Source organism: Rosa chinensis, chromosome 6 (genome assembly GCF_002994745.2).
Source record: "Rosa chinensis cultivar Old Blush chromosome 6, RchiOBHm-V2, whole genome shotgun sequence".
NCBI classification, from domain to species: domain Eukaryota; kingdom Viridiplantae; phylum Streptophyta; class Magnoliopsida; order Rosales; family Rosaceae; genus Rosa; species Rosa chinensis.
In genome coordinates this window covers 11,819,177-11,834,310 of record NC_037093.1, presented here as the reverse complement: position 1 = coordinate 11,834,310, position 15,134 = coordinate 11,819,177, and the positions used below count along the sequence as shown (strand labels likewise).

Genomic DNA, 15,134 nt, shown 5'->3' with positions numbered 1-15,134 from the left:
TTTTTCTCTCTTGCATCATAGTATTATTTTTATATAATTTGCAACGTAATTTTGAATGTTTTTTCCCTTGATTTTTTTTCTTCTTCAGAAGCTTTTATAAACAAAGAAACTGAGATATTTGAAATGAGAACTAAAATGGAAATGAATAATTAATGTAATGTAAATATGTTTCCATTATTACAAATCTTTGCAGAGGGAAAAAATATTTTTCTTATTAATTTGTTGTCTGTAACAGTCTTTTTGTATAAAGATACACATGTCAATCAATAATTAAAAAATAAAAGAGGTCTAGTGAGTAGATTAAGAAGTTCCAATAGTGATACCCCGACCCCGTAACAATAAAGATATCATTAAGAGGACTCTGGTGTATCTAAATTGATTCGGACAAGGTACCGTCCAAAATGCAATTTAGCTCCAAAAATAACACCATCCTTCGGCCAAAAAAATATATGGAAAGCAACAGCTGTGCATAGAAATATTTATGCATAAACGTCACAATCTCAAAATAAACTTCAAAAGCTCACAGAACAGACCAAAACCAAACCAGTGTCTACCTAACTCGAGAAACTTGCTGTTCAGACTGTATCAAAACCCATCCACACCTAAAATAGAATAAATCCTCCGTTATCAAAGACAACATACGCTGGCAATTAAACTCTCAAGAAACAAGATTATCATTGAGCGACAATGAGGCTAGTTGATCAGCTGCACCGCCAGCTTGCTGCTGCTGAGCAACATTCCTCAGAACCTCCATAGCTTCAGCCACCTTTGCTTTCAAAGCTTCAGGTGACTCGAGCAAATGCAGAACCTCAGTTTGATCCATCTCAAGAAGCATGCCAGTAACCTTCGCTGCATTGTCAGGTTCCAGCTGTTCCACCAGTGGGTAAAGATTCTCCCCCAGCATCTACAAATTCCCACACAACAAACAATGAGATTAAATAAGTGTCCAATTCTATTATCAACAATAGCAGCAGTCATCATAAACTGTTACTTTTTTGTCATAAGCATCAAAAAACAATGACACAATCGTAGGGGCGTATCACCAAAGTCCCAACTTCTAGCATAGACTTCTAAAATTCATCTACAATTAAGATGAACCAATAGACGACTTACCGTCCTTTGCTGCTCCGGTGTAGCATTTGCAAGGGCACTAGCCAAAGTCCCAATTGGAACAGGCTGAGACAGTGCTGGATCACGCAATGGCATGCCAGACAAGTCATATGGAACAGAAAACATGCCTCCAACACCAGGCATGGGACCATCAGGCAGAGCGCGCCCAGACGGGTAACGGTAGACACGCCCTCTTGGAAGCATCTGTATTTATGAAGCCACTAAGTCAAACATATCTAATTGCATGCACACTACACAGAAATGGGAAAAGACACAATTCTAACCTGCTGTTGCATTAATGGAACTGGTTGCTGGTTTTGCTGCGCAGGGCCTGCACGTCTGCCACCAGGGCGCTGCCCTTGCTGCCCCTGCTGAACCATTGGCACAAAGAAGTTTGGCATGGGAGCGCCGCCAGGTCTCATACCAGGAACAAGCTGCTGCTGATATCCAAATCCAGGCTACAAAGAAAAGAAATAAAGCCAGAATGAACAACACCACCAGAAATGAAACAGATAACTTAGAACTGCTACATCTTTTATTAAAAGGTAAGACTATAAAATTAATAATGAGTTGTTAAAAAATATTATCACTGGTCACTGAACACAATTCCCAAAATTGAAACCAAATACTTGCTACTGCTACATTTTATAAATCAGTAAGACCGTAAACGAAGATGAGAGTGAACTTTAGCGAGAGAAAATAACTTGTTACCTGGGAGGGAATGATAGCAGGTGGGGCTTGACCATAGAATATTTGCTGTCCAATACCTGGACCACCAGGAGGGTACATTGGCATACGAGGAGCAACTGAAGGTGCCATTGCAACTGGCCGCATTTGAGAAAACTGAGCCTGTGCAGATGGCAAAATGTGCATAAGACTTTAATAACACTGAAGAATGAGAGAGAGAGAGAGACAGAGACAGAGAAGCACTGGCTCTAAACAAGCATTGATGAAAAGAAAAAACAAAAAAAAGAGAGAGAAGCGCCACTATAACAACCCACGACCAACGTACCTGGAGCCTCGCTCTTCTATCTTCTTTTCGTTGCGCAAGTGCAACATAGAGAGGTTTGCTTACAATCATTTTTCCATTCATCTCTGCCAGCTACCAAACAAAAAGAAAAACATAAATCTTTAGTTAACAATAACAAAACATTACAAGACCACTAATATCCTTGAACATTCATAAATCTTACCAAAAGTTTGGCCTATGGCAGCAAGAAATTGTTATAATTGTACACAAGGAGTAAAACTTGTCTTAAAAGGATCAAATAGCAAAGGGAGCGGGACTAGACACTCATATACAAAATTAACTTACAGCTCTATTTGCCTCTTCAGGAGTTGAGAATGCAACAAAACCGGAACCCCTACTTACTCCGTTGGGGTCTCGCATGACCTGCTCATGTGTCAAAGAAGCAAAGTTTTTATGAGGCATACGTACTTAAATAATTTAGAATAATTATGACAGATGATTTGCAATATAAGAGCCCTACATACCTTACACGAGGTAATTGTGCCAAATGGAGTGAAGAGCTCCTTAAGTTTATCATCAACTATGCTATCATCTAAATTTTTAACATACAAGTTTGCTCCTTGATATTTGTCTGCTGCCTCTTTCATGCTCTGTTCAAATCGAAGTTTCAATTCATTTTCCCTTTCAGATTTCTTCTGGGCCTTCCCAACATACCACTCCTTATCATCAAATTTCTTTCCATTCAGAGCCTCAACAGCTCTGGCAGCATCATCTGGATTATCAAAGTTGACAAATCCAAAGCACTTTGATTTTCCATCTTGATCTCTCATGATCACTACGCTAGTGATTGGACCAAATTCACCAAAAATTTTGGTAAAATCATCTTCAGTAGTCGATTCTGATAGATTCTTCACATAAACATTCTGGAACTTTGACTTGTCAGCAACACCCTCCCTTTCCTGTTTGCGGAGGAATGGTCCTACAAAAACTTGCTTATCATTTATAAGCATACCATTCAACTTCGCAATAGCTTTTTGGGCAGCTTCTTCATTATCAAATTGCACAAAGCCATAGCCCTTTGACTGGCCAGAGGAGTCTGTTGCCACCTTGCAAGAAAGGATGTTTCCGAATGAAGAAAATGTATCATGCAAGGCTTTGTGATCAAGAGCTTTGTCCAAATTCTGCCCAATTGATACAACTGAAAGTGTCAGCAAGGACTGATCAAACTGACGATGACAAACAAAATATATAATGTTTCAATGACTACCTTAATAAATATATTTCCAGACCCACTTTTACGAATACTAGGATCACGGTGAGAGTACATGATCCTAATGGGCCTCCCATTTACAGGAGTGAAGTTCAACACATCCAATGCCCTAGCAGCTGTGAGGAACATCAACGAAAAAAAGTGAGCAGGAGTGGGGAAAGAAAAGTACTAGCTCTCCTTTTATTATCTCTCCCTTTCCTTTTATTTCTATTTGTTTGATAGGAAAAACAAGACTAAAAGGAATATAGTACAGAGCAGTGGACAAGATAATGACTATAAAAAAAAACCAAGGCACGAGCTCAAAATCACAAGGCAAATAAAACATTAATTTACAGTCTCATTCATGTAGTGAAAAGATACAATTATAGAACAGTAAGTATTTACTTTACAAGAAACAACATTTCTGTCTAATTCATGCAAAATGGCAGCCACTAGATGATGGAGAAAATTTGTACTTCAGTTTAAAGAGACCATGACAAATCTTCCCATATTGACATTTCAGGGAGGAAAAAAGATATCCCATGAAATAAATCCAAAGTTTACAAGCTCTATAACAAAAAATACATGATCATCAGAAACCCAAATTCACAAAGTCCATAAATGTCCAGAAAACATAACTCATCCGAGTATTAAAAACTCATACCACTGCCCAATATAATAGCAAAAATCTAAGGCTCCTACACGATCCCCACATAATAGCCCGAATGCAAACATACCAAGTCACCATAATCCTTCCTCATACCACCACACGATAAACATGCTGATAACTTAAAATGTGCTATTCTTCTATCAAATATATCTCCACAGAAATCAACAGCTGAAAACAAATACACAATGTCCAGTTTGGTTCCCCCAAACCCTCAAAAAAAATCTCTGCTTGCAAAATGCTGAAAGTCTAAACCTTTCAACACACAACACTAATGACCACACCCATCACTTAATTGCGCAACGATTGATCCACACCCACCCCTCAAAGAATGCTACTTCCACACGAAAATCACAAGACTAATCTGAGTTTACTTAAAACTCCTATCAATTGTAAACATAATCTGCGCTGACAACAAATCCAATAAACCACACATCCATAATCCAAATTGTATCCGAAACGCAAAGCAATCCAGTACAAGCATATAAGAGAGCTTCAAAATCCACCAACACAAAACCTAACCTAAGCCCTATCAATTGTAAACATGATCTGCGCTGACAACAAATCCAATAAACCACACATCCATAATCCAAATTGTCTCCGAAACGCAAAGCAATCCAGTACAAGCATATAAGAGAGCTTCCAAATCCACAACTCCTCAAAACCTAAGCGAATAAAAAAAAACGACTTACCATCCTGCGGGTTGCTATAATTGACATAGCCGTAACCAAGCGACCTCCGGGTGGACAAGTCCCTGCAAACCCTAACAGACACGACCTGACCCAGCTGGTTGAACAGGTCGTACAGCTGCGAATCCGTAATGTTCTGGTCGAGATCCCCAACGTAAAGCGACGTCGTCACGAACTGGTTGGCCCCACCACCATTAGCCGCCGCAGCAGCAGCCGCCGCCGCCGCCGCGTTCGCATTCTGACCCTGAACCTGAGCTTGCGCCATCTTCACCCAAAAACCCTAAATTTTGGTTTTCAAAAAAGTCTTTAATTTTTTTTTTTTTCCTTTTTTTCCTCACAATAAATCTAAAATCTTCTTCCCTCTCCTCCTCGCTGTTATTAATCACTACAAGAAAACCTGAAGGAAGAAATAACCAACACACACTACTGACGCTCTCCAACTGCTCGGATAAAAATTCGCTCAGAAAAAAAAAAAAAAATTAAATTTTTTTTTCTTTTCTGAAAAAGGGGAGGAGAGGGAAGGGGGCGGAGGGATAAATAGCCGGAGATCCGACGGTGGGAGAGGGGCAGGCCGCCGGTGAGTGGCGGCGCGTGAGGTGTGACGAGAGAGAAGGCTGTAGATAGAGAGAGGGAGAGAGAGAATAGGGGATGATAGGTTTTTTTTTATGTGCCGAGGGCAGCGGAACTGCACTAAAGAAGTGAAACGAAGGCGGTGAGAAATTGATATAGGTAAACCCTAAGGGGACGTAAGGGAGGGGATCTGGGGCGTTGATTTGGAAGTGGTGGGACCGGGATGAGTTGGAGTCCACGGTGAGGATGTGAGGGAGCGGAGTTGTGAGGTACGCTACGGGTAATGGTAGATTCTCTAGATAAGGTAGGTTTTTTGCTGTGAGGGGGTTGGTGTGGGGGCCCGTGCAGCCTTCGGGACGCGCCAAGCGGCAACGGGAGCGCGGTTTGTGCTGATTTCACTGTCGACTCCGGGACCAGTAAAATCTGATTCTCGAAAAAATAAAACCAGTAAAATATGAAATTTACGAAAACAAACAAAAAAAGAGATAAATTCGATATAACAATTTGAAACCTAACACAAAATAAAGTTGGAAATAATGTAAGATTAAAAGATGTATTGCGGCAGTGAGTCGTAAGTTGGATTATTTATTGTAATAACGTATGATTCAAAATTTATTACTACTTACACATAGTGTAGGATTAAAAAAAAATATGTGTCCGTCAGTCGTGACTTGGATTATTTGTTTTAATGACGTATGATTCAAACTTTACTTCTACTTAAACTTTGCTATTTTAGACGCAATTCGGTTTAACAATTTGAAACCTACACAAAATAAAGTGAAAAATAGTGTATGATTAAAAAATGTACTGTTCAGTGAGTCGTGACTTGGATTGTTTATTTTAATAATGTATGATTCAAACTTTACTACTACTTAAACATAGTGTATGATATTCTCAAAAAAAAAAAACATAGTGTATGATTAAAAATTGTACACTTAAACTTTTCTAATTTCGACTCAACTCAATTTGGTTTAACAATTTGAAACCTAAACAAAATAAAGTGGAAAATAGTGTATGATTAAAAAATGTACTGTGCCGGTGAGTCGTGACGTGGATTATTTATTGCAATAACGTATGATTCAAACTTTACTATTACTTAAACATGGTGTATGATTAAAAATTGTATTGTGTCGGTCAGTCGTGACTTGTATTATTTATTGCAATAACGTATGATTCAAATTTTACTACTACTTAAACACAGTGTATGTGTATTGTGCCAGTCAGTCGTGACTTGGATTATTTATTGCAATATCGTATGATTCAAACTTACTACTAATTAAACATAGTGTATGATTAAAAAAATATATCGTGTCTATCAGTCGTGACTTGGATTATATATTGCAATAACGTATGATTCAAACTTTACTACTACTTAAACATAGTGTGTGCTTAAAAAATGTACACTTAAACTTTTCTAATTTTGACTCAATTTGGTTTTATTTATTGTAATAATGTTATAACGTATGATTCAAACTTTACTACTACTTAAACATAGTGCATAATTAAAACAGTATTGTGTCGGTTAGTTGTGACTTGGATTATTTGTTCCTATAACATATGATTCAGACTTTACTAAAAAAAAACATATGATTCAGACTTTACTACTACTTAAACAATTTATCAGTCACCATAGGACTAAATTTGCCCATATCATATTGAAGTACATGATAGAATTTAGCGATTTTTAACGGCTATTGACTGTAATGATATCATTATCTATTCATAAAAAATAAAATAGAAAACTAAATGATTAAATACTATTTACTCCATATACTTATAGGGGTTTCGTCGTTTCAATCCATGACCTTCTAACCAAAAATCTCCTCGAACTCTCAATTTCCTCACAATTGGTCCCTGTCGTCAAGCTCTATCTAAATTGTCCATTAAATTGCTGACGTGGCATTCCTCACGCGCTGAAATGCCTAATTTACCCTCACTTGTTTTTTTTTTAAAAAATTATTTATTTTCTTTTCTCTCTATCTTTTTTTTTTTAGGAAAAAAAATATGTTTAGTCCCTAAAGTTTGCCTCCCTCATCGTTTCAATCCCTAGCTTTCTAATTTAATCAAAAAACTCCATAACATCACAATTTCACTCCAATCGGTCCGCTCCGTCAAAATGCTCCGTGAGATGCCTGACATGGCCATAAACCATACGCCAACTCAGCACCATGTAAGCTCGTTGCAATGTGAAATGTCCTAAATGACCATGGTCTCTATTACGGCTGTTTTGACCCTAACCCAAATCATAACCCCCCCCCCCCCCCCCAAAACCCTAAATTTCAAATTTCCCAAAAATGGAAACACTCTCTACCCTTCTACCCTTGTAATCGAGAAACCCAGAAATCGTACTCCGATCCCATTGAAATTCAAAAACCCTAAGTCGGAAACTGAAATTCTACCATAATACGGAAGAACTAATGCAACCTGGTTCGAAGTAGAGCTCAATCTGTAGAAGTGGCGACATGGTTGGAAACAATCTCAATGTCTGGGTTCCCTAAGCTGAAGGCGAGAAGGAAAAGGATGATGTGCCTGATAATGGTGAGTTTCGAATGCAAATTTGGCAATTTTTCAATGGATTGATGTTTTTCAACACTCTAAGGTTTGCTCGAAAAATATGGGGGTTTGGGTTGTTCGATTCTAGTGTCTGAAGGTTAGTTTGAAACTATTTTTGGTATAAATTTTCATTTTTCAATGATTTGTGTTGTTGATAAAGGGTTTTGTTGATTTCGATTTCTAGGGTTTGACAAAATAAATTGGGGCTTTGTGTCTTTACGAGTTTCTGGTATTTCGATGTTTGCTTTGTGGCTGATTGAGAATGAAATCGAGTAGGGTATATACAAGGTGGCTGGGTTGTGTGAAGCATGATTTGGCTTTTAAAATTGTCGACCAGGAACTGTTTATTCTGGTTGGCTTTTAATATTGAGGTTTGGCTTGTACAGCTATGGGTGGTCCTAGTACTTTGTAAAAAATGGATTATTTGGTTGTGACCATATGTGAAGATGTTGGTAAATGTTTGCTGGGGACCCTATGTTTGGCCTCTTTCTGTTTTGGCTTGTACCTCTTTATGGAGGCAAACCAGTTGGTTGTGTAGACTTTATGAGGGCATGCACTTTTAGGGCATATGTGCTTTATGTTTTGCCCGGTTTGAGTTTGATATTTATGTTGGTGTCAATAATTGTTAGGGATATTAATCTTCCTGCTCTTGATTGATATTTGCAGGTGATCCAGACTATTTCACACTTAAGGTTTGGCAGGGAGGGTGCCTAAGTGATCGGACTTATGTTGGAGGGAAGACAAGTTACTTCGACAATGTGAACAAAGATACCATGTCCCTTGTAGAGGTGGATAGTATGGTGATGCAACTGAACAAGGCTTATGCAAGTCAAAGAATTGACTATTGGTACAAGGTTGGGGATGAAAATGATGAGTTGTTGAAGTTGGAGAATGATAGGGATGTCATGACCATCTATTCAACTATTCTAGCTTATAGACTCATCATTCTATACTTGGACCACATGGAGCTGCATGAAGTCTTTGGAGTTGACCCGGATAATGATGTGTTCATGTATGGAGACTTCCTTTTCAGTCAAGTTAGAAGCAATGGTGTGGTCATCAAAGAACTACCAGATGAGCCTAGAATACAACAGACTTGTGTGATTTTAGAATTGCCGAATGAGCCTATACCTGGCAGAAACAAGGGAGTGCTATAAGGGAGCCCGAGGACTGTGTGGCTACTCAAGCTAGCATTGCTTGTGGGATTGATCTAAGGGAGAAGGTAAAACGATTGATGTTAGAGTACACTTCATGACAGACCCGCTCTCGGATCGAGTTAGAGAAAGGTGGATCCGTATAGACCAAGTTAGAGAAAGGTTTTATCGAAAATTCGACATAACCTCCCCTAAAAATAGATTACCCAAGAACCTGTAAATCCAATAATATACTTCTAATATCATAAATCTCCAATAACTTCCAAATAGGACCTCCTGTCCTTCACAAAAACATCCACCACCAACCAAATACGAGGGTTCTAACCCAACAATTACAACTTAGGAATCCAATACTCAATTTATGGTTACATCAAAGCATAAAGTACACGGTACAATTAAGTAAGAAATGTAAGAGTACGAAAGAGAACAAATCCTACACGTCAAGATGGATGAAGGTGGATAAAGAGAATGCCTCAACAGGGTGCAGTCCGACCTCAGCGAAATCTACTACCTGGGCAAAACAGAAATCCAAAGAGTCCCGAGAAAAACATAGAAAATGTGAGACAAGCTCATTGAGAGGACAAAAATAATTTAGTATTTGAAACTACTTTTGATAAATCTTATTTTTCTTAAAATCATTTCTCTTTCGTAAACCTTGGCATGCAATTGACCACTTATAGTAAAAAGACAAGTTCAAAGGTTATAAGTCATGAATACTTTCACATACCCATTTGTAAGATAAACTTGTAACAAAATAAGCACTTTGCTTTAATAATGTCTCATAAGAAAACTGAAATAATAACTGGGGACTAACTCAATATTTACTTGCAAAAGGTAACTCAGTCCAAAAGCATTTTACATAACTTCCAAAACTACAAAGCATTATCAAACTTGTACCCAAAAACTGGTCATACACCTACAATGATCTAAATCAAAATAGGCATAACGTAGCAAACAACTGGTCATACACTCATGCCGAGCGAACTCAACGTGAGCAGAGCGAGGGAGGGGGGAGAACTGGTCATACACTTGGGCGCATCAGGCAGAGCGGGGGAAACTGGTCATACACTTATGCATCCGTCGGTACATAAGCAGAGCGTGAGGGTATACGTGCACGTAACCGGAAAACTGATGAAGTATCCCTGTATCTTGCTAGGGTTGGGTACTCATAAGATAAGTTGAAATCCAATTTACTTTTCTAAAATAGAAGGTTCTTTCTTTTCGTACAAGTAACAACATTTAAAACTTCATATCTAATAGGCCATTTGAAAATGTTCTTTCTTTCCCAAAAATAAGCAATTTACTTCAAACATAAATTATAAAATTGCATAAGGACCACAACAATTAAGTTACGAGAAATTAGAATAAACTTCTTGAATATTAAATAGATAATTAAAGAAATCAAATATCAAAGAATCGAAGTAATTACATGCATTTCTTTAAAACAAAGTCCAACTCACAATGAAGGGTGACTAGGTGAGTCCTCTCTCGAGAATGTCCTTGGAAGCTTGCTCAACTGAATTACCTAGCCAGTAATAATTTATAAATAGATTAAGCTCAATCTCGATAAACTAAGTAAAGAAACGTGAATGCATTCTAAGATATAGTATCCTCTCCTTGACGTAAGGTCATCCAAGTTTTCTTATCATCAAATAATCGTCTTAAGTCTCTTCCACTAGCTTCCTTCCAACTCAAACACCTCCAAAAACAATTTTTCCCAATTTATTCCCAACACCAAATTCTAATTCCTCATCCAAAATTCAACAATTATAGTTGGGCTAGTACTAACACATCCTAGGAAGCATAATAATGCTCAAAAACACTCAAAATGGCCATGAAAGGCAGCCAGGGCAGCAGAGCCGCAGTGGGTCATGGTGGCCAGAATTTCAATTTCCAAACTCCTCAAATATATATATGCAATACTATACTCAAAAGAAAGCCCATGAGGTAATGAACAACTTTATAGCTTGGGGTTTCTCCAAATTCTCAATGGTTTGGCTGAAATTTGAAAAATAGCCTGAAAATCACTCAATCTTCTTTCCTTGAATTCGTCGCGCACACTGGATGATAGGTCTTGAAACATATATCAATAGAAAGCCCATGACGAGAGGAAGAGAATGGTGTAAAAATTGTGGCCGGAATCGACGCTGGCAACGGAAAAAGGTGGGCGGTGATGGCTAGCTCGTGTTTCTCTCTTTCTCCACTGTTTGAACGTGAAAGAAGTGAATGGGGAGGAAGAGAAAGTCTGATTTAATTAAGGTAGGGTAAGGTGAAAAGACCGGAACGCCACTCACACGAAAATACTCATAACTTTCTCGTTACAACTAGGGCTAGGCGTCCGGACCCGAAAGACCGAGGACCCGACCCGAACCGAGGAAAAAAGCCCGTTTCGGTTCGGTTTTAGAATAGAAATTTTCGGTTCGGTCTAAAGCCCGACCCGAATTCATGTAATCGGTTCGGTCTCGGGTTCCATATTTTCAGGGCCCGAAAGCCCGAACCGACCCGAAAGTTTTCCTTACATAAGTTTTCCTTTCTCTTTTCTTTGTAGGATGACTTGTAAAACGTTCCAATGTACAACCTAGAAAGGTTCCCTTGTAGTTTCCATTAGGATAGTTATATTCTTGTGATACTTTACAATTTATATATTACAACACAGTGACACACCTTATATTAGGTTGCCAGAAAGAGACCTATCCAGGGGCCCCGTGGCTGCTGGTGGCCTTTGATTTTGTAGCTAAATGAAATCTTTATCTTGATCACATGTAACATATACAATGATGTGGTGTTGGGCATTAGAAAAGGAAAAAAAAAATGTTTCGTTTTTGTTTTTCGGTGGAAAACTGAAAATAAGTGTTTGGGCCTGAAAAAGCCCGAAAAAGCCCAAAAACCAAACCGGCCCGAATGGGTTCGGTTTCTGTCGGTTTTCAGTTTACAAAAAGACCGAACCGGCCCGAACCGACATTTTCGGGTTCGGTCTCGGTCTCACTAATTTTAGGGCCCGGCCCGACCCGAGCCCAGCCCTAGTTACAACTCCGTTTAACGAACCGTTTGTGCCTACACTTTTGTATTGTCGTGCTCTATTTTTCCTTGCTAAGAAAATAATTTTCAAAACTCCTTAAAAATAATTTCCTATTAGGAAGGCTAATTTAACGATATGATGACTTGAAATATCTAAATGCAATGCAAATAAGTTAAGGGATAATATTTCTAGGTACGGGGTGTTACACTTCAGCTTCAAAGCATAAAGAAATTGGGAGGCAAACTTCAAGTGGGGCAGTTCAGTCAAGTATAGGGGTTTGTTCAAGTCACGTTTAGTCAAGTATACATGCTGGTTCAAGTGCTGGTCAGATAAATATAGGAGTTGGTTCAAGTCATGTTGGGCTGTTAAGTGCTGGTCAAGGTTTAAGTGAACAAGGCCAGTTAAGTTTAGGTCAACAGTCAAGAAGTGTGGGTCACAGCAATGATGTACAACAAGAAGGTCGGGGCTTGAGAGATATTGAACTCTTGGATTATCTGCAATCATTTGGTGCTGGTTTGTTGGATGAAGAGGATTATGAGAATGAGGGAGGCAGTGAAGAAGAAGATGAGAGTGAGGATGATGATTACAATCCTCTAGTAGATGATGGTGATTATGAGCAGTATGGAGTAGATGATGATGATTGGCTGTAGGAGGTGGAGCATGAACCAACTTCACACAGAACTGCTTCTCAAAGTGGAAGTATTGGAACCTCAAGTACTAGAATTTGAGGACAATGAAGATATGTTTGCTGATAATGGTTCAAATCAGGAGCAACCGGATTACATCATTAATTATGATGGTGAGCAGGAAGAGGTTGGTAATGAATTCAACCCCAAAACAGATATAAAGAGGCCTGTTTTCAAGTTAGACATGAAGTTTGGTACAGTTCAAATATTAAGGGATGCTTTGAAGGAGATGGCCATACAAGGTGGCTGGGAATATGTTTTTATCAAAAATGATAAAGTGAGGTTAAGGGTTATATGCAAAGAGGATGACTGTCCTTTTGAACTGTTTGCCTCCAAAATGCAGCATGAAAACTCACTGATGATCAAGGGGTATAATCCAAAACACACTTACACAAGGAAGTTCAACAACAGTATGGTGAAATTGAGGTACTTAACTGCAAAGTTCAAGGACCAAATAGCCCTAAATGATGCATGGAAAACAAGTTTATTTTATGTCTTTTCTGTTTTTTTTTTTTCAAGCTATTTTGGTTGAGTGAAGCATGATTTGTTGGTATTAGTTTTTGGTTGCAGATTCACTTGCTAAAATAATGTTAGTTTTTGGTTGCAGATTCACTTGCTAAAATAATGTCAGCAAAGATTAGAGCAAGAGTGTCAACTCAAATGGCCTATAAGGCCAACAGGGCTGCTTTGCTTGAAGTGGAGGGTTCTATAAGATACTAGTTTGCAAGATCAAGGATTATGGCAGTGAGTTGAAGAGGGTGGATCCAAATACTATAGTAGACATAAGGTGTGATTCAGCAACCTAAGGAATGATCTAGTATTCAAAAGAATGTACATATGCTTAGGAGCATTGAAGAATGGAATCAAAGCTGGTTTTAGGAGTGTTATAGGATTGGATGGAGCACATTTAAAAATCTGTTTTGGTGGCCAGCTTTTGACAACAGTTGGAACAGATGCAAACAACACAAGTTGGGTTGTTGCTTATGCAATGGTGGAATTCGAGAGCAAGGACTCATGGATATGGTTTCTTGAGCTACTGTGCAAGGTTTTGGAAATCAAGGAAGATGGAGCAGGTTGGGTTTTCCTAAGTGACAAGCAAAAAGGTCTCAAATCTGCCTTTGAAGAAGTGGTTCTCAGTGCACATATAAGGTTTTGTGTTAGACATATGTGGACTAATTTCACAAAATTGTTTCCCGGAAAAGTGATGAAGGATCAAATGTGGAAATGTGCCAAGTCCACCATTTTGCCCTATTACCTGAATGATATGGAAGAGATGAAGGCACTTGATGAGGATGCATACAAATAGATGACAGGTACATCAATATAAATTTGGTTTTCAGTTAGGCATGTTTATTGTATTTAATTACTGTTTTGATTTGCAGATGATGAGAGGTCTCCAAAACATTGGTGTAGAGCTTTCTTCAACACAACAAGTAACTGTGACATTATGGACAATAATTTATGTGAGAGTTTCAACATTTGGATTGTGGAAGCAAGGAATAAACCACCTGTGACAATGTTTGAAGAGATAAGAGTTAAGCTTATGAAGAGGATTCATATGAGAAAAGAGAAAATAGAAGCTTTCCAAGGAAACATCTGCCCTAAGCCAAGTAAGGTGCTGGAGAAGAGTAAGGTGAAGGCTGCAACAGATTGTGTTCCCACTTTCAATGGTGGTGATGAGGCTGAGGTGGAAAATATTGAAGGAAATAAGAATGTGGTCAACCTTCGATTGAGAACATGTAGTTGCAGGAGGTAGAACTTGACCGGAATCCCATGCAAGCATGCAGTTTCTGCCATACATTTGAGGAAGCAAGACCCGAATGATTATGTGGCAGATTGCTATTTGAAGAAGACTTATATGGCTATATACAACAACTTGATAAGGCCTGTTAATAGCATGGACTTGTGGGCAAGAAGTGAGGATCCACCAATCTTACCTTCAGAATATTCAAGGCAGCCTGGAAGGCCAAAGACAAAGAGAATTAAAGATGCTTTAGAAAAGGCTCAAAGTGGTGATGGAAATCTTGGAAGGCAGCAAAGATCTTTGAAGTGCAGCAACTGTAACCAAGTCTGCCACAATGTTAAAACATGTCAAAGACATTTGCCACCAAAGCCAAAGAACATTATTGCTGTTTATAGGAAGAGGAATGCCAGTAATGAAGAAGGACATGGTTCTGAAAATCAGGTATTCCTATCTTTTCACATGCTTGTTGTGATTTGTGAAGTTATTTGAGTAGCTCTAAATTTATAAGACATTTGATATTGTTCTTGCTTGCTGCAGTCTAAGAAAAGGGAAAAAAAGTCATATGTCTACAAATAAGTTGAGAAAGAAGGCCAAAGAAAGAGCTGAGTATCAAAGGGTAAGATTACCTAGCTTGCTTAAGGTTTTTGTGAATTTGGTAGAACTTTGTTCAATAGCAGATTTACTTTGTTTACTGCTGCTTTGTGTCAAGAAAAAGTTTGCAGC

General features: G+C 38.5%; 2 protein-coding genes across 2 annotated transcripts; one reads left to right on the top strand and one right to left on the bottom strand.

The window, feature by feature from the left end:
* Positions 1-333: 333 nt before the first annotated feature.
* LOC112170249 (polyadenylate-binding protein 2) lies at positions 334-4,950 on the bottom strand. Its single transcript, XM_024307466.2, has 9 exons — positions 4,689-4,950; positions 3,348-3,466; positions 2,605-3,261; positions 2,426-2,503; positions 2,123-2,212; positions 1,822-1,959; positions 1,395-1,568; positions 1,114-1,314; positions 334-904 (listed from the first exon to the last, which is right to left on the bottom strand). The coding sequence occupies exons 1-9, from the start codon at positions 4,948-4,950 to the stop codon at positions 659-661; spliced, it is 1,965 nt and encodes a 654-aa protein (XP_024163234.1). The 3' UTR covers positions 334-658.
* A 7,691-nt stretch (positions 4,951-12,641) lies between these two features.
* Positions 12,642-13,973, top strand: LOC112170821. The gene is made up of 3 exons (XM_024308112.1): positions 12,642-13,149; positions 13,275-13,370; positions 13,513-13,973. Exons 1-3 carry the CDS (start codon positions 12,642-12,644, stop codon positions 13,971-13,973), a joined length of 1,065 nt encoding a protein of 354 aa, XP_024163880.1.
* The last annotated feature ends 1,161 nt before the right edge of the window (positions 13,974-15,134 follow it).

What these genes read in the sequence shown, in the direction of transcription:
- LOC112170249 (XM_024307466.2), bottom strand. Translation starts at nt 4,950, where the DNA reads ATGGCGCAAGCTCAGGTTCAGGGTCAGAATGCGAACGCGGCGGCGGCG. An exon ending in ATAGAAGAGCGAGGCTCCAG is followed by an intron (nt 1,960 to 2,122) that starts GTACGTTGGTCG and finishes CCATCTGCACAG; the next exon opens with GCTCAGTTTTCTCAAATGCG. An exon ending in CACCGGAGCAGCAAAGGACG is followed by an intron (nt 905 to 1,113) that starts GTAAGTCGTCTA and finishes GGGAATTTGTAG; the next exon opens with ATGCTGGGGGAGAATCTTTA.
- LOC112170821 (XM_024308112.1), top strand. Translation starts at nt 12,642, where the DNA reads ATGAACCAACTTCACACAGAACTGCTTCTCAAAGTGGAAGTATTGGAA. An exon ending in AAATGATGCATGGAAAACAA is followed by an intron (nt 13,150 to 13,274) that starts GTTTATTTTATG and finishes TTTTGGTTGCAG; the next exon opens with ATTCACTTGCTAAAATAATG. An exon ending in TGCTTTGCTTGAAGTGGAGG is followed by an intron (nt 13,371 to 13,512) that starts GTTCTATAAGAT and finishes ACATATGCTTAG; the next exon opens with GAGCATTGAAGAATGGAATC.